We start from the raw sequence: 20,033 nt of genomic DNA on the forward strand, positions 1-20,033 counted from the left end.
TGTGTGTGTGTGTGTGTGTGTGTATGTTACAATATATATATATATATATATATATATATATATATATATATATATATATATATATATATATATATATATATATATATATATATATATATATATTGTAATAAATGTTTCAACCTTTTTCTTATTGTTAACATATACCTCACTAATTTTGGAAACTGACTTGAACCATTTTTCTTAAGCTCTCGTTTATATCACAATGTAGCGTATAAACTATATTTCTGTATATTTTGATAACCCACTTAACTAATGATTATTCTTCTTTTTCTTTTATCATTTCAGGAAACGCAGCCCGTCGAAGTAGAAGCCTAATAGAATCCTGACTAACATCTCCCGAAAGAAGGGAATCTCTGCTGTCGATTTGCAAATCATTTTCCAGCTGTCATACTTTCTATTTTTTTAAATTATTGATTCTCCAACCTTACATTTAAGACGTATGGCATCAAAACCTGAAGCTACAATGTCGAGGAATCTTATAAAAAACATTTCTCCCTGAAAAGTCATCATCGTTTTTGTTGATCAGCGTTTATAGTTTCATTTCTTATCCACCTCTTTTGGAAGAGAGGAGAGTCAGACGACCAACGTTGCCCGGTGCAGGAGAACCAAACAATGTAGTAGAGTCAGTTACGAAATAGCCAGAGTTAGAGTCAGTCAGTAAAGTCAGTGAGTGAGTCAGTCAGTCAGTCTGTCGTTTAGCTCGAATTTTGTATTTCATATCCTGTCATGGTTACGATAGGGTTAGCCATGTCAAGGTACACAACGACCAAAAGGAAGATTTAGCGGTGTCCGATATTTTTACCAATATTTGGTACTTGTCCAAATAGTCGCGGGGCTAAGCAACGCCCTTGACGTATGACCCAGTTTCCCGTTTTTTTTTAAATCAAGTCCTGGAAAGACCTTAGCTGAAGCATTTCTTAAGGAAGGGAAAGAACTTAATGACATACTAATGTATATTGTGGTAGTTTTCACCTAGGTTAATATTAGTATTATGTATATAAAGGGTTTGTAATTAGTGAAATATATTATATACAAACATATATTTTGATATGGTGCATTTCGACTTATAATAATCACGGAATCAGCTTTTGTGGGTAGTATAGAAGAAAGAGAGGGTCGGTCTTTTGCTATCACAGTTGCCCTTCTCACACCTACTTAGAAGTAATGGACGATGACGTCACTATAACACCGGGTGTGACGTATATGATGACGTCACCGAAGGTTACGCTACATGGAGATGACGTCATAAGGAATACTGCGTGAAGAAAGCGATCTGTCAAGAATATGTATACAACCATTATCCTTAACCATTTTTTTCCTGTTCCTGTAAAGCATTTGGATTTCATACTATACTTGAGTGCTTTAGGAAGTAACGAAGGAATTGAAGAACAAGGTGATGAAAAATGGCGGGGAAAGTACCACACTCGCAGCAGAAAAGTCGAGGGGCCACGGAACGCCCCATTTTCTTTGAAAATACGAGTTTCCGGTGTAATTCTGCCACGTTTACGTTCAACAGTGACCCGGTAATACATATGGAAGGCTCTCATGACGAACGAAATTAACCCAGATGTTTTAAATGTCTTTTTTTTATATAATAATGTCAATACGCTTCCCGGGAAGTGAATGACGTCACAACTCTGAAGAATAAGATGTCGAGGTTTGGACACCCAGTAGAATGCGCCGAATCCTAATAGAAAACATCCCTTCAATCAAGTTTACCTCCCATCGAAAAAAACTAGTAGAATGCGCCCTATGCATCACATTCATGTTTCCCTCAAATCATTGTATCATTTTACATGAACCTGTCATTATAAATTTAATGACAAAAAGAAAAAACTATTAATAGTGTTGTTATCAATTGATGTAAATATGTAATACAGACCTTTTATTTTTTTTCGTTCGTTCTTGAATCGGTGATTGTACTGACCCCAAGGTGCCTTTCTTTGGCAACAAAGGACCAATAATAATAATATAATAATAATAATTAGGAACTAGTGAAAAACCAGGACTCTTAGTCAGTTTATCCTTTGTAAGTGCAAGGTTAGTTGTTTGATCTATTTTTATAAAGACGATCGCAAATAGAGACGTTTGATCCACGTTGATGAGAATGTTAAAAAAGACAACTGCAAATTCATGTTCAGCATTTTCTCGAAATGTTCATTCAAATACAGTCTCTTATTTCTATGTGTTTTGAAATCCTTTTTTATTTCCATTGTGATTAAGGTACTTTTGAATGAATATCTAGTTATCTTTCAATGGGGTGTATGTCTGTACATACGCGTGTTTCTCTCTATGTGGAATTTTTTTTATAGTCAGCAAAAACACAGTTGGATCTATATTTTCTCAGAACCTAATGTATAATCATGTACTGATCAATTTCATGAGTTTGTTACACTAGAACACTGTGAAATGTATATATGTATATATATATATATATATATATATATATATATATATATATATATATATATATATATATATATATATATATATATATATATATATATATATATATATATATATATATATAATTATATACATACATATATGCATATATATAATTATATACATACATACATACACACACATATATATACAGTATACATACATACATACACACACATATATATACGGTATACATACATATATACATATGTATATATATCATACATACGTACATAAATAAACAAAACAGCTACTTATTAAGAAATTACATAAATAAACAAAAACAGCTACTTATTAAGAAATTTATGACATAATTTTTATACATGCATACATTGTTCACTGTGAACATACTGTTACTACTCTCTTCATTGCTGTGTATAAATTATACATGCATCCTTGCGTATACTCTAGTGTGGGTCGTATGTATGTAATATTGACCTGTAATGTGGGAAATGTGCAATATTTTTCTTTCGTCACTCAGTCTTTCATTTTGATATGTGAAAACTGAATGTTTGTGTCAGTGTTCAGTCTAAATGGGTGTCAGTATCTTTTCAAAATCATTCTTTCATTAGTGTATAAAAGAGGGTGACTGCTTTAATATGCATAATTCAGTGTAACAATTATTATTTTCATTTCTTTTCTGTCTTTGCCTGATCCTCTTGACAATATGCCGGTGAGCCAGTGGCGTAGCTGGCATTCCATCAGTTGGGGGGGAGGGGGCGCCTAGGTGGGGCCAAGATATTTTTTGGGGTGCCAAAGAAAATAACACAAAAGTAATGTGCCACTTCTGTAATTAGTAAAATATACTATTCTCGAATGTATATATCCATGTGAATGAAGGAAAATAATAGTATTAGTAATTAGTAAACCTCTTACTATATGCAAATGTATCAAATACTGTCAGGGTTAAGGTTTAGCCATAAAGGGAATTTCAACGGGGGGGGGTTTGCCAGTGGGGGCCCGGGCGCCCCCTAGGGAGCAACAAATTGAAATTAAACTGAAATCAACTTATTTCTTTATCAGTTAATTTTTCTGCAGTTTTTAACAATTCTCCTACCTTGTCTTCATTCTGGGTCTACCCATTGTTATTGGTGTTAGTACTGAACGCAGTTTTGACTTGTCTTTGATTTCTGTCTGTTCATTTTATCTGAAATCTTTTATTACATACTTTTATATATATATATATACACACAATATACATATATACATATATATGTATATTGTGTGTATATATGTGTAAGTATGTTTGTATGTATGTATATATGTAACTGTGTATGTGTAATCCTTTGTTTTTGTTATCACAATGAACACTTAGCTCTGTTCTAAGTCATATATGCTGTACAAGTTATGACCAAGAGGGTACATGACAATCACACTCACACATTCACACGCAAAACAACATGCTTTCACAAAGAAATTCAACGCATATGCCCACAAACAACAACAAAACCAACAACAAAAACAACACACACACACACAGCAACAACAAAAACAAACACACACACACAACAACAAAAAAAAAAACACACACACACACACACACACACACACACACACACACACACACACACTAGTTCCATCATTCATCATCTGTACATTGTATTTTGTAGAATCGAATCGATGAATGCAATTCGTGAAAAAATAAAACTATGTATGAACTTATGTATATTTTTGATGACTTACGTACGTACTTGCGAAAAATATTACACTTCATCATGTACTATGAAATGTCATACAGTATGTAACATTCACAATAAATATTATATACAAATAATTGTCTTTTGAAAGCCTCTCGCTGGTAATAGTGTTTTGCATCTAATGGGTTGCTAGTTTTCGGAATATATACAGTATATATATATATATATATATATATATATATATATATATATATATATATATATATATATATATACATACATACAGTAATTTCGTTCAAAATGTTCTCAGTCCAGCCCAGACAAACAACTGAACTACCGACAAGAAATTTTATGTCAAACTCCACATTTTTGAGGACAGTCGTTTGGCGGTCCAACAAGCAGCCGAAGCCACAAGAGTCAGCGCTGGCTCCAAGGTCCGGAGAATGTGCCCTTGGCTGGCAATCTCATCTCAGAGATAAACAAGCTGTTGAGACCAGAACAGAAGCTGCCCGGAGACATTTCTCTGAGATGTAACCAAGTACCGGGGCTTTTCCCTGAAAAAAGCAGGATGCCATATCTTAAAAACTAACCTTAGAATTTTCTTGAAAATAATGCCATGTTTCCCACACCCAAATTACCCTAGAGTTACTTCTAACCTAATCTAATCCAACCCAACCTAACCTAACCTAGGGGCATGGCCAAAAAACCAGGGTTGTTGCAATACTAGCATACATCTCAGGAATTTGCTGCCCAGAGTTTAACAGTCCAGCTGACCTTCGACTCACTCACTAACTGCAAGGTCTGTAGATCCTTGCTGAGTGCTTCTGTACGACATCAGCAACCTTGGATGAGACGTGGTATCACCACGTCGAACCTCGACCAAGTTCAAAGCAAGCACTGGAAATGATTTGGTTCTCTGGCTCCCAAGAAACTCAAGCAAGATGTGCATGTGGGCGAGGTGACAGACAGCCTCTGCGTTTGTTATTGTGATGCTGTTTTCATGACAGCCTTTTTTGATGGGGAGCATTGTTCATCAATAGCGCAACCCCTGTAGGGGGTTAGTGCTGTCAGTGTACCTCATGCAACACGCTTCAGGAATTACTGGAAGGGTGTTTGCATAGTGCCATCGGCCTCTTAGCTGCTATACCCACTTTTCAGCCTTTTACTTTACTTCCATTCCCGTCCCCTTTCTTTAATCTTGCTGTCCAGCCTCTCTTGACTATCACTTCTTAGACCCTTGTACATTGTCTCATTTGTTTTCGTGGTCTCTCTACCTTACTGTTCAATCACTCAGACCCCATCCTTTCACAATTCTTAGCGCTCTATGGCTGAAGTTGCCCCATTGCTGGGCTTTTTAGCCTAACTTCCGTGAACCCAGTATAATCCAATGAAGCATCATTTGAAAAGCAATCACGATGAAAATGCTGAGGAAGCTGCAAGCTGGTGGCAGTCGCTCCAGGACTGTACCCCTGCTTACACGACACCATAAATGAGCAGCAAAGTGTTAGAAGATAATAGGCAATGATGGAAGTGTTGCAAAGTAGTATTACAACGTCAACATGAGAGATTTGGCATCATATGCCAAATCTTTTGACAGAATAATGCTGGAGACTAACCACGTCACAGTTAAACAAAAAATAAGAGTCAAGGGAATGAAACACCTCTGATACTGTGTAATGTAAAAGTATTACCCATTGTTACGGGCCACCCTAGAGCAAGAGCCTGCGCCAGCATAAGGCTGGCTTAATCTGAGACGACGATATGACCATCAACAGAATGTAGAGGTTTAGACGCTGCAGAGGAGTATCACACAGCACTTCTTCAGGTGCTTGAGGCACTTAAGGTACCAAATGGAGCAAGCAGTTTATCTTCTACGGATGGTCTAAATCATAGTTACCATTAAAGGGAAATATTAAGCCACCTTTTCAAGCAATCTTCTCTAACAGGCCAAGATCATGGGAAGCTCCTGGCATCCAGACTGGAGAATAATACTCAGTATTAAAACAAAAATAGATATTGGTGAAAATAGAAGAATTGCTGCAACAAGATGTGGTTAATCTTCCCAAGGCAACAACTTAATAGACATCCTGTAGATAAGAGAACTGTTGACTTACTCATCTTGAAGAATGACTGCAAGAAAAATAAATTCCTGGGGAGAGATTGTAGCAGAAGTCTTAGGTCAGAGGATCTTGTTATAGCAGTGCTAATGCTGAAGGTAATTATCTGCTGTTAATCTGATGATGACAACGATTTCACTCATTCGTGGAGTTGAAATATGTAATCTTAAGCTTCCCCAACATTTGAAGATGATATAGCTGACTAGGCCGACTTTTCTGAAGCACGGTAACGGATTCAGTCCTGGAATACCTGTTTTTTAAAGCATAAAATCTTGGTCTTTTCAGAAAATAGATGGTACTTGAAATTTGCTCCAGAACAGACACTGTTGGCTGGCTATTCTCATGAGGAGCATACGTGTTTAAACAACTGTAACTCATGGACCCTCCTGTTGATTCTAATTCCGACTAAAATACCCAGTGAAATGAGTTGTTCTCTTTGGAGTTGTTGCTTAAACAGCACTGTATCCATCAGTGGGTGCCGGTAATTTGGAACTGTTGCTGATACAGAGTTCTATTCGGCAGTGGATTCTGGTCACAGAATTATCAGAATTATCCTGGAAAGCAGGTAATGCTGGTCCGAGATTCTGCTCGTTTTGTATTTAGCGATACTGAAGCAACTTATATACAGTACTCCTAAAACCTTGAACCCCCAGGATGTGCAGAGCCCCTCATATGGTTACTAGATGACCAAGCAGTGCCAAGTAGTAGTCTTACCAGTTTCTGTCCATTTCAGCGTACAGTATAAAACTTCCCAAGGGGATATTGATTTCCTTTAATACAATTTCACTGAAATTTCAAGTTGCTTCATTGTGTAGCATCCTAGGAATGTGCTTCCTCTCTGCTGTGTGAGCAAATGATAAGATAGAGGCTATAACACCTTGGGATCAGAAACAGGCTAAAATAATTAGAAGGGTATATGAACAAGTGTTGATGGCTTCTGGGGCATATGGCCAAGTAGCAGAGTGAAATAAAAAATATGGATTTTATAGCTTTAGAGCCTGGGAGTAGTTACAAGGTGGGCTGGTTAACTCCATTATGCACTTCCCTAAGAAGGCTTTTATCTGGGGTCCTCAGAACTCAGTGTTTTAGTGAACTGAATACCACTTGGTGATGATTAAAGGTATCACCTTCATCTAGATCTCTTCACCTAGCGCCCTTCCCTTTTTTCTTCTTCTTTTTTTTTAGTTAAAACTAGGGTGACAGTGCACTAATCCTCTTAGCTATCAAGGTACAAAGGCTAGTTTCGATTCTACCGTACATATTGCTGTTGAGTTCGTGTTTTTGTCCGTGGAATCGAAATCAATTCAATAATAATAATAATAATAATAATAATAATAATAATAATAATAATAATAATAATAATAATAATAATAAACATTTTTGCAAAAATAAGATCATTCGACATTATTCGAACACGTGCAAGAGAATGATTAGAAAAGGTAATACCAAACGACATGCAAGCTAAAAAGAAAGAAGAGATTATCCTTCAGTGACAAATACCCCACTGAAATGGGTGGGAGGAACATTGGCCAAAAAAAGGAAGCATCATGCCTCTTCCAGGCTTCTATAGGAAGGGCGTGAGCAAGTCCCCTTGGATAACCAGGGTCACCGGGTTTCACAATTAGGCCCGCAAAGAGGCCCAACTTATAAAACTGGGTCTTTGGGCTTCTCTTGGAAGCACCAGAGGAACCCTGGCAACACTAGAGACCAAAGATCCCCCTCCGGGGTCCCCTGAGGATAGCCTCTGTTAGTTAGACCGATTTCGTTTAGTCTAGAAAAAGACGCCCAACATAGTTCCTGCTTTCAAAAGCTTCTTGAAGACACGGATCCCATCCTATGCTCCGGAGACTTAAAGTTGGCTCCAGGGTGGATTCCAGTCTTCGAGGAGCTGTACAACGCAGGAACAGCTTTATGTCTCTTTTTCCCAAACTAAATCAAATCAATTTGACTAATAGAGGCCATCCTCCGCGGATTCCGGAGGTAATCTTCGGTCCCTGGTGCTGGCGAGAACCCCCTGGTGCTTCCCAGAGAAGCCCAAAAGCCCTGTTTTTTTATAGTGGACCTCTTTGCGGGCTTAATTATAGAACCCGAAGACATTGGTTATCCAAGGGGACTTGCTCACGTCCTTCCTGTAGAAACCTGAAAGAGACGGCGCCCTCTGTTTGGACAATGTGTCTTCCACTCATCTCAAATAGGATATTTATCGTTGGATGATAATCTATTTTAATCTACTATCCATGTCATTTGGTATTACGTTTTCTAATAACTTTCTTGCATGTTTTATTAACTGTACTGATCAGATTACCAGAATGGGGTGATGTTGGGGAGTGCCGTCATATCTCTTCTTTATCGATTCCCAATACATATCATGAAGTCATACTGTTGCATTACGGTATAAGACATTTCTTCTTATACTGCACAAATTATATTCAATGAATAATTAATGTATTCCAGGGCTAGAACCGCTTATATGCATCCGTTCAAAAAGAATACTTGAGCATTACCTCAGATCACTCCATATCCCTTCCAAAGAACTATTGTGAGAATGTCGTAATCGAATGAGCCTTTCCAAATATTGGAAAGCCCAAAAAGATTACAAGAGGAGATAGCTTAATGATGTATATAGCGAGAACTTAGAGATATATGGCATTTATTTCTGTATAGTTAGACGTCCAGGTAATTGTAGAAAGTCTACGGAAGTAAAACGGAAGAAACAAAATGTAAACAAACTGTCAAGTGTCAATCAGTGTCAGTCACAGATACCTGAAGTGTCGAGTAAGTGTTGCGTGGACTGTAATGCCATAGTACTTTAAGGTAGAGTTTCCATTATTTTTATAGATTTGCTTGTTAATTTTAATGTATTTCATTTGCTTAATGAAGGAGAAATGTTTGTTTCTTCGGCAAAGTTGTAGGTAGGCCCTTCTTAACTCGGGGTTCCCAGACTTGAATTTGCGATTTAATATTATTTTAAACTGATAGTCAAGTAGAATGTAAATAATAGTTAAGTAAAATGGCAATTTTTTGTGATTTAACAGGTTTTACTTGTATTTGTGGCAGAAATACTTTGTTAATCCATTACACTTACTATCTCCCTCCTGTCTTACGTGGTACCCGAGTGGGAAACTGATGTTAAGTTAAAATAAACTAACAAAATACAGTGATGCATATTGGAAAAGGTTCAGGAGAGTTTTGCTTTCTATTAATACGTTTTTTCCCAGCTTAAAAGCAAATAAGACATTTCGTTAAGATGCATCCTAACCTAACCTTACATTACCGTAGGGTGCCAATTCTTGACCTGTCATTTGGCCAACCCAACAACAAGACATCGTGCATAACAAGACGACATATCTACCATATCCTTTAACTCATATCCTGACCTAAACTAGCTTAGGGTAGGCTATTTTCCCCAAAGTGACCAGAGGGCCCAGTGCATCTTAGCCTAAACATCCTTAGCCCAACCTAACCTAGGATGTTGTTTCCTATGAGATTAGGAGGAGCTTCCCTTAACCCCATCCCTCAACCTGACTTAGGTATGCATAATTCATAGAGGCAATATTTGTGTACATTTCTCACGTATGTGTTGGCCTCTTTTCGTCTGTTTCTCATAAGGAATGGGTGGCTTCTAGCCCCCCATCCTAACCTAATCCACTGAAAATGAAAGTCATGTTTGTCAAAATCCCCTCATAAACTATCAGGGAAGCTGTATTTCTCAATGAAAATTATTTACAGTATGACATTCTTTTCTGAATACAGTATTCATTTTTGGCACGTCACTGAATCCATACACACTCAAGTTACAAGGTTTATACACTAGGGCCTTATCGTAAGACCCTATCAAATGCATTGGTAAAATCAGTCTTAATTTTACTCCCTTATTCTCTGAGTATTCAGTTTCTGCACTGTGCGCCTGATGGTATAATGAGATAGGTTTTAGTGTATCCCAGGTAGGCCAACTCTGTCTTGAATGGGTTGATGTCAGTCATATATTTTTCAATACGGTATTTTTATCTTTATCAGTTTATAATTTCTCATCTCTACTATTTGACATCATTTTTTTTTACCTGCAGATAGCATTTAAGAGAAGAAAATTTCTAAAATGGCATGTTAATTTTTTCATACTTTTAAATAATATTTCAAGGTTTTTTTGAGACATGAAATGTTCTAATCACTTGGAAAATGAGTGTTGACTAAATACAGAAAATTTAGAAACATAGTCATTTTGCAACTGTAGTATTTTTATGCTGAGCGATAATTTAATCTAATTTGGCAAGGTTAAAGGGCCGGACAGCTGGATGCTCATATCGACTTCAAGCCGGAATGGAGGGATCAAGAACTTGAAGGTAAATCCATTCTCAAAGACAAGGGCAAGGACCTTAGCTTTATTTTAAAAATAATCATAGGCATATTTATTCCAGTTTGTTGGTACAGTATTTAGAATCTGTCACTAATAGTCTCTTGTATCCTGTTAAACAATCATCTTGCGAGCAAGATGATTGTTTAGATTAATTTCTATAATTGTTTGCATTACTATGATAATATCCAGTGTGTTTATAGTAGTAATTGGTTATTGAACATTACAGGTCAGTGGTTCTGTGGAAAACTTCACTGAGTGACCATAGTGCTATGGACTGACAGATGTTATGGTGACCAGTTATGGCATGAAGTTTGAGGATGTGGGGAATATTTAAATGCCATTTGCTTGGAGACCGATTACATATAATGTGACCAAATGGCAGACTGGAAGGAAAAAGAGTTTACAAGCAGGGTAAGATTTTTGAGGACTGCCTTTACTCTTTGGATTCTTAGCTTTTTATAACTTATGTTGAACGGTTGTTTATTATATCCCGTACACGTCTTTTCATCTCACACTTTATTTAACAATATGGGAAAATGATAATACTTTCTTCAGCTATCAGATACTATGATTTAAGAGTGAAATTCAGATATTTGTTGTTGTCTTAGTGTGGCTTTAAAACATTGTGCATACTGTTGGATAAGGACAATGCACCCCTACCTCTCTCTCTCACATACACCCACACACACACACGCACACATATATTTCATGTTAACTTGACTGAAAATTACATTTTGTGACAGGTTGTGCATACTTGTCATACATAGTTAGGTTGAAAAATAATCTCTTTACAGCTAACTTAGTATTATGTGCATTGATTTGAGATATATAGCTTGAACACATTCTTCATTTTTGTTATAGAGATGTCATATATGTAACCAGGACTTCCATATTATTTCAGTCTTTCTTCAGTGAGGTGACTATGCAACAAGACAGATCACTGTTAACAAGAATCTCAACAGAAGATAAGGAATCTGCAGCTGGAATAACTGGAAACCATCATCCAAATCCTACACATAAGTTTTTAGACACAAAAACTCTTATTGGAATATTACTATCAGCCAATAATTTTGGTAAACTTTTGCCATGTGTCCCTAGTGGTCTAAAAGAGAATGTGCACTTTGTTGTTGACAACAGTGTTAATGCAAAAAGATATGAATTAGGCTTAAAGGGTACTTACAAAGATGACTCAGGGCCATGGAACTCTAATTGCAGTCATTCAGTAACTCGCTATTTTTTGTACGACTCCTTAAAAAGTGTAGAAGTGAAGGATGGAATTTATTGCACAGTAACCAGGAGAGATAAGAAGAGATTCTACTTACCTGTTGACCCACAGCCAAGACAAGGATCTGTCTTGTCACTCCAAAGTCATTATGTAAAACACGTTTCCTCAGAATCTTATAGAAGGAAGGTTACGTGGCTTAGTTCTGTACCCAGATTCGTACCACCTGTTGCTCTTTATGAATATTCTGGTGAGGCACCGAAGGCTTTGAAAGACTCACTTCCTTCATGTTCAGCTGAGGTCTATGACAAAGTAAGTACTGTTGAGGGATGTTTTATGTTGAATCAATGTACAAACCAGCAATGTTATCACTTCCCAGTATTGAGATACCAAGCTCTGAATCCTGACTAATACAAAACAGGAAGGTAGTTTATTCCCAAAGTAGATGTTTTGGATCAGTTGGCTTTTTACCGCAATGATTTGAGGATAGTATCAGCAGGAGTTTATTACTTAACCTGTTTTTATTTTTCATTAGTAACATATGTATTTTAAGTCTGAGTATAGTGCAAGCACATTTCGATTGGACAGATTGTTTTAGTTTTTTGGGTTTTACATTGGGTCTTGCCTTCCAACATTATGTGGATCGACTATGTATGTTGATATATGAATTATAAGTTGTAGTGGATAATGCAGTGACCTCTCCCCATGAGGAGGTGGGCTAACTCACTTAACCAAGTAATTACTTCTGTCACCCTGTTTGTAGTTTTTTATGAGTAATTTACATTTCAAACAAGTGCTAGAGCACATTCAACATACACATTTATATAGTAGATGTAAAAAAAAAAATATAAAACTTAAGCTTTAATAAGTTGTTCCTTTATTTTACAGATATATTGCAGTAGAACTGAGGAAGTTATGAGTGAAGCTAATGTAGACTGTTTGTCTTTGGTCATCAGTGAGTATCCTCACCTCAGAGAAGCTGTTGGAGGTCATAAACTTCCTAGTGTACCTGAAAAATACCTTAGTATGGATGTGATGCTGAAGAGCGTGAAGAATATAACAAAAACCAGAAATTTTCTGAAGCAAATTCCTGAGGGGTTGAAAGAGAATGCATTCTTTATAGTAGATGCTGAGATATTTTTGCATAAGCAGAATATGGAAGGATGTAATATATGGAATGATGACTCTGGCCCTTGGGACTTTGAAAACAGTGTCTGTGAGAACTCCCTTTTCTTATGTGACCTCAGCGAATCATTCAGGGGTGTAGAAATGAAAGAAGGTTTGTATTGTGCTGTGCAGTGTAAAGATGTGTATTTACCACTTGTTCCACAGCCAAACTTAGATGATATCGTCAGTGTTCAGAGGTATGACGTATGTCATAAGTACTCAGCAAGCTACAAAAGAAGAATTACTACATTCAAAAGTATGGAAGAAGGAGGACCCTGCACTGCATTTGTTGAGTATCATGGAACCGCTCCAGAAAAACTGAAACATGAATTGAATAGCAAGTCATATACTGTCTGCGACAAGGTAAGATATAGTAGCATTGAATAATGTTGATATAAATCACAAGCCTATTACTCTATTAATACCATTATGTATACCTGGTCAACAAATTACTTTTTATAATGAGTAAAGGAGTAGTTTGGCAATGGGTGAGCCCCATCTCACCTGCCATTTTGTCAGCAATAACTTGATATCTGGATCCCTGGTAGATGTTTGTTGCAGAGCTCTTCATCTAACCTTGAGTTTTTGCAGATTTTCATCTACCATTAATAATGACAGGCAGTGGCCTGGTTAAACAGCTCTATCATGATGACAATGTCCTCAATTCATGTTTTTGTTTATCTGTTATTTCATAAATTGTTCCTTTCATTGCAATTTATAGAATTCTCTACCATCTTTTGCTTGCCCCAAATTTTATGATGTCTTTATCCTTCAAGATTCAGGGCTGTCTTTTTCTTTGGGGTAAGCCCATTTTTTTTCTAAATGCCTAGACAAGATAAGAGCATTGGGTTATCTTTTCAACTGGACCTCATGTATAGAGAAAGTCATTACAACGAATATCATTGATCTGTAAATTGAAGATATCCTCCTAACATTGTTTAAATCATAATTTCAGTCTTAATTTGAATATGTTCTATTTTTCAAATGAGTGTTGTTCTCAAAACCCACCATGTTATGAGTAAATGAACTTGTGCAGTCGAGGTAAGAGGAAGGAGATGAAGAAAATGCCTCTGAATACCTTGAAAGTGTGGAATTTAAGAAAGTGGGTTTTGACTGTATATTTTTCTTTCAGAAATGTGCAGAATTTTCTTTGGAAAACATCTGCAGTGCAAAAACTGACTGCACCTCGTCTGCAGTGGCTGTGTCATGCGAAGGGGCCTTTGAAAATGAAAGTTTGGAGGCAGATATCTTCAGCAAATTTCTACCTTTACATTTAATACTTACAAAATTAAGAGATTCATCATCTACTAAGAATGTTTATGCACAAGTCCCAGCAGGATTAAAAGAGAACCAGCATTATATTGTGAAAAACAGTATAAATGTGCAAAGACATCGTAAAGGTAGGAAATGTACCTTTTGTGATGATAGTGGACCATGGGTTTCACAGGTCACGACAACGGTTTCTTACTTTGTTGAACATTATAAGGTAATGAAAAAAATTGTAGAGCATAATGAGGTGTACTGTACCGAACATAAAGTAGATGGTGAGAAAATATTTATTCCTCTCGTTCCTCAACCAAATCCAAATAGTATTATTGTGTGCCACAGAAATTCTGCAAGACATAAAAACTCTGTCAGTTACAGAAGAAGAATAACATGGCTTGAGGATGGAAGTGACCATCTTCCATGCTTGGCCTTTTATGAATACTGTGGTAGTGCTCCAGATTGTTTAAGATTCACTTTTGCCAACATGGATGATGGCAGTGCACAGGTAAGGAAATTTTCAGTTAGATCTTCCCATACCTTAGTAGTTTACTGTGCTCCATAAGTGATTTCATGCAACTTGAAAAAATCTCTTAATTTTGTTTTTTGCTAAAGTTTCCATTTCTGATTTGTTAGATATCTTTTTTATATTAAACAGGAAGAGGTAGGTCTCGTATTCATTTAACTTGACATGGTTCTGCCTTTTATGCCTAAAAGTCATACATTCTTTCATCTTTCAGAGTCAGGCATCTCTATGTTTATAAAATTCCCTCTTGAAGTTATCTTGTTAATTTTAATTTTGTTTGCTTTGTTATGGTATTGCCTCTCACTTTGCTAGTTGCTTGTAATACCATTCATTACAGCTTGATGTGTTGAATAAACTTCAGTAATTAAAAACCAGTTAGAGATGGTGACTTGCTCTCCCAATTTGGGGAACCCTCTCGCAAGCTGATATGATCTTCATCCTGTTAAGATGCATGAGGTAATGGGGATCTCTTGCTTTGCTGATGGGTTTTGAACTTCTCATTCAGCTGCTGGTGAAAGTTTAGCTGGTCTCATTAACTTGGTTTCATTCTTTTTTCATGTGGAGAATTATCATAAACCTCTTATGAACCTCATTCAGAGGACACACAGCCCTTACATAAAGAAAATTCCTACATTTAATGTCCTGACAGTCTGGTATTGACCTTCACTAAGATTTTAGAAGACTGATTGCATCAACCCAGCTTCATGAGGTCAACTTATTATCATATAGACAGTTGTTTTCAACTCTGTTCATCCAAGGACATACCCAAAGGCAAGAGTTTATAACATTTCCCCCCCCCTGTTTTCTGATGACCTTTCAAAAGTACCATAATATAAAGCCACAGAATATGTATTTGCACTTTTAACATTTCTGTAATCTGAATTCATTTTGCATGTGTTTATTTTTCAGAACAGTTATATGACAGAAGAAAATACAAGTCCATATTGTTGGAATAAGTGTGCAAATGGTGGATACATTTTGACTCATCCGGGTGGGAAATTCTTGGATTTGTATGAAATTATCAGTGCTTTACAGATGATTGGCATGGAGGACAAACCTCTTAATTCAGTTCCTTGTGGCTTGAAAGAGAACCAATTTTTCATTGTATGTAACAAAGAGAATATTGAAAGACAGAAACTGGGAAAGAAAAATGTCTTTTGGGATGATTGTGGTGCATGGAAATCAAATTGCACTAAAACAAGTACGGAACGATATTTATGTGGCCCAAATCAAAAGCTGACGCGCATTGTAGATGTGCAGGGAGAAATTTGTATTGAACGAACCAGAGAAGGAAATCGTTTGTATATACCACTATATCCACAGCCGGAACCAAGTACAGTTATTGTGATACACAGAAATACTTCAAAACATTCATTGTCTGAGACATACCAAAGGAAGGTAACTTGGCTAGAAAACACTGCAAGTGAGTTTCCTAAAGTAGCTTGTTATGAATACTTAGGGAAATTTCCTGGTCATCATCCTCATAGACGTTGTAAGAAGAAAATCAAGAATTACGTAAGGATGAAGAGGAGTTTTACTGAAGGGGGAGATTCTGCTGTTTGCCAGACTTTAGGTGGTTCGTATGAAGAAGCAGATGGAGTTGGTATTCCTAATCTTAACATCAGTTCTTTTAAAAAGTTTAAAAATTTACAGAATGAGAAAAAAGTGTATTCTGAAGATTCAGATAATGGTGAAAAGAATAGTGTTAAAGAATTTAGCAACCATATTGCAGGCATGGTTCATAGTCATCCCTTCGTCCAGGTGGTAACATCATCTAAAGGTAAACAGGTGTCAGTTGTTATGTATACAGAAGATCAGTTATTAGACTTGAAAAGATTTTGTCACTACTCAGGAGTGAATGAAACAGCCATACTGAGTTTCTCTAGTATTCATGATTGTTGTGGATTAACTCTGACTTACAGCATTTTTAAAAATCTCTCAGTATTCCGAAATAATTCAAGGCAAAATCCCTTGTTTCCAGGACCATTATTTCTTCATGAAAAATCGGATTGCACATCGTATACAACTTTTTTCATGCATCTAGCAGTGCAGCTAGGTAAAAGCTCTAGAGTGATTATTGTATCTGAAGAGAAGGAAATGCAGGAAGCTTTTGCTCAAGCCTTTCCAAGTGGTATAAATTTGTCTTCAATTCATTACTTGCAGAAAGAATTTTTAAAATTCCTCAAGGAACAAAAATTTGTGCTGCTAGAGAAAAGGAACCTTCTCAGGGAATTAGTGTTTGGAGAAGAAGGAATTGTTAGTACAAAGGATGTTACCACATTTTCTGAACGTGTGGAGAGGGCACAAACCATGTGTGATGGATTATCAACAAACGTTGGCATATATTTCAAAGAGAACACAGTTCCATGCCTCAAGAACAATTTTGAAATGATGGAGGAGTTTAATATTTCACTGGCAGCGCTGAAATGGGCAGGCTTAAGCTGCAATACTTTTAAAAACAGTCTAAAAATACATAGGTTACTTGAGGAAGAAAAACATATTGAACCAGTAATCAAAGAGCTTTACGAGATTGTGAGCATATTTTATCGTGATTTACAGTGTTCCCTGTATGGGCAAGGGAGATTTAGTTTATGCCACGATTACAGAAAATTCTTGAAAACTGCTAATTCATGGAATCAAATAGATGAGGATGCTAGAGTAAAGCATTTTTGTGATTTTATGGATACACCTAAGCAAAAAAGAAAGAAAAATGTATTTCAGAATAAGATAACGGAATGTACGGACGAACATTAAATTATTTTTTCAGTTGTAAATTGTTTTATTAGTCTTATCCAGTTCTATTTTGAAATCTTAGTTTTACAGTATATTAAATTTCTATGGTTTTGAATTGTGTGGAGTATGTATCTTCAAAGCAAACTCCTGCTTTACCCTTGTTATTTTCATATTTTCATGTTTTGGTGTTTCACATGCAGCAATTTTTATTTATATTTATATTTTATCAATTTTTTGTGTACTGGAATATATTTTGATTGTATTTCATGCTGTTTTAGCTATCTCCATAATTATGAAATTATCTCTACAGATTTTGCAGCAGCTATAGGATTTTTAATCTCCATATTTTGCATGTTCTTGTAGTTTGTTTGCTATTCTTGTACTGTTAACTTAGTAGTTTGTGCATTACTGTATAAGGATCCTCCTTTATATTTTAGAGTTTTTGTGTGTGTGTAAATTTTTAGCCTTTTCTTAGTTATTTTTGTTACCATAAGTGCCCCTCCTTGTTTTTGTATACAGTGTACTGCAGTTGTAGTGGCCTTACATAGGTAAGGAACTCTTTTTTAATTTCTTTCGTTCCAAGTTTGTCATAGGATATGTTTTTCTACCACTCATTTCTCTTTGTATTCCTGAAGTATCCAGGGCCTCTACTATTTTATCTGTAGGTTTAAGCCTTCCTCTTACCTTTGTGATACCATGCATGTTGCCAAGGACCTCTCAACTAGTCTTTGTTTAGGATGTCAAGTGCTGATTCAGTTCTTACAACTTGTTTTACAGACATTTTCATTAATTGGTTAGTCTTATCCATAGCATGTTATTTTGGGTAACCCACCATGTACTAGCCCAATGTGTATTTTTCTTTCATAGGACCCTTGCACTGGTAGTGTCAAGTTGAACCTTAAATTCTTATCTCCTGTAAATCCGAACTTGCAATCATATTTTGAGAGGCACTGAACCTAAGCTGTACTTAGGTTATTTGCCTGCACCATTAGTTGGCCATGGACTGAGGTTGAGTGGGTTAATTATAAGGCTAGAACAACTATGCTGATAGGACAACAGTAGTGTATTTGGAAGGCTTGATTATACAATGAACATGTTGGAGGTTTACTGCCTAGAGTGGGCAGTATAGATGATGATGAAGTTTTAGTGTAGCATCCCTGGCTGCTTTAGTTCTTTTTATTTTTTATCTGTGCCTTTTGATCTTGTTCTGTGTAGGTGATCCACTTTCTTAACTGAACCTTAATCCAGTTTTTACTTTGAAATGATGAGAGTTCTATGTTGTCTCCCTCCGTGTTTTATGTGCAAGAGGCTGTCCTTTGTGTTTTCATGCAAGTGTATATAAATGTTCTATTCTTAGAATTTTCTGGAATATCATATAACCCAGGCTTCTTCCTTGACTCTCTCCATCCAGCCTAAGTCTTCCTACCATTTATTCTGCTGCTGCCTCAGCTGTTGCACTTTTCTCAAGGTCCTTGGCCTTTCTAAAACTTCATCTTCAGAAAATGGCACACTTCTTTATTGAGATTAAAGTGACTTCTCCTTGGCTTAATTCATATAATGCATGAGGCTAGCATGGTAAAGAGGAACCTATGTAGACACCTTCTTTGCAAGTGTTACCACATTATGGAGGTCTGTGATCAGGACTTTTCTTCCCCTCGTTCAGGTCTTATTTGCCTATGGTCCCAGTCCCATCTTTGGCATTGTTTTCTTCACAGGAGATCGAAGGATCATAAAGGTAAAATTGTAGTTAACATTTTGAATATTCAGATTATTCCAATATTGTCTATATAATATTTTAAGGATAGAATTGGCAGAAATGTAGGTGTTTGTCATTGGCATAATACAAGACTGATTTAATGGTTGCTGTAAACTGCATGACAACTCCTATGGTCATCAGACCTAAAAATGTATATCCCAAAAAGTCCTCACAGTCCATGCATACTTAAGAGTACATCCATACTTTATATAAATTGACTATGAGGGATTGTATTTTTATGACCAGAGTCCTCAGTGAACATGGAAGTCCCACAGGATTTATAAAGATCGTCTTTTCCATGAACTTAGAAAGTACTATAATTTCTTTTTCATTTAAGCATAGATAGTGAAGGATCAGAGTGTTTTGAGGTGGCTTAATCATGCAGTGTGATGAGGAGTGATTTTTGATATAACATTGGTACATATTTAAAGAAATGGGAATAGAGAAAAAGAACCCATAGAATATGGTGGGTGTAAAGGAGTGTTAGAAGGAAACACATTGAATAACTCTAAAGGTAAGACGGCATGAAAGATTAAAAGATTATGGCATGTTGTATGTGCACCATTTTGCTGCATACCAAGTGAATGGAATGGAAACAGTTGATCTGTTTAGGTACCAGGGGATCAAGATGATTGATAGCAAACTGAGAGAAGTGAATCATTGAAAGAAGAGTTATCAGGGGGAGAGTACAGAAGTTAGGGAAGAGGCTTGCAGTATCTATGGTAGCTTGGGTGGGAATGTGTAAAGAGTATGTTAAACCAACCCTCCTTTGTGGAAGTGAAGTGTATATTG

The 20,033-nt window shown here is 36.4% G+C and overlaps 2 protein-coding genes across 9 annotated transcripts in view; both read left to right on the forward strand.

Annotated features, from left to right (window-relative positions):
• The window catches only part of LOC136825616 (retinitis pigmentosa 1-like 1 protein), a 106,030-nt gene extending 104,535 nt beyond the window's left edge, over positions 1-1,495 (forward strand). The window contains exon 9 of the mRNA XM_067082203.1: positions 307-1,495. Within this exon, the coding sequence (XP_066938304.1) occupies positions 307-336 (30 nt within the window). The 3' untranslated portion in view covers positions 337-1,495. The remainder of the gene's footprint in view (positions 1-306) is intronic.
• A 7,378-nt stretch (positions 1,496-8,873) lies between these two features.
• LOC136825802 (uncharacterized) lies at positions 8,874-17,526 on the forward strand. 8 transcript variants are annotated; one of them, XM_067082729.1, is made up of 7 exons: positions 8,874-8,995; positions 10,492-10,560; positions 10,801-10,985; positions 11,476-12,108; positions 12,685-13,326; positions 14,096-14,734; positions 15,667-17,526. In XM_067082729.1, exons 3-7 carry the CDS (start codon positions 10,950-10,952, stop codon positions 15,706-15,708), a joined length of 1,992 nt encoding a protein of 663 aa, XP_066938830.1. In that variant the 5' UTR covers positions 8,874-8,995; positions 10,492-10,560; positions 10,801-10,949; the 3' UTR covers positions 15,709-17,526. The 8 variants fall into 8 exon arrangements, with proteins under 8 accessions (XP_066938830.1, XP_066938826.1, XP_066938828.1 ...); XM_067082725.1 differs by having other exon boundaries at positions 8,883-8,995; positions 15,662-17,526; XM_067082724.1 differs by having other exon boundaries at positions 8,930-9,034; positions 15,662-17,526.
• Positions 17,527-20,033: the final 2,507 nt, after the last annotated feature.

This window comes from Macrobrachium rosenbergii, chromosome 39 (genome assembly GCF_040412425.1).
Source record: "Macrobrachium rosenbergii isolate ZJJX-2024 chromosome 39, ASM4041242v1, whole genome shotgun sequence".
Classification (NCBI taxonomy): Eukaryota; Metazoa; Arthropoda; class Malacostraca; order Decapoda; family Palaemonidae; genus Macrobrachium; species Macrobrachium rosenbergii.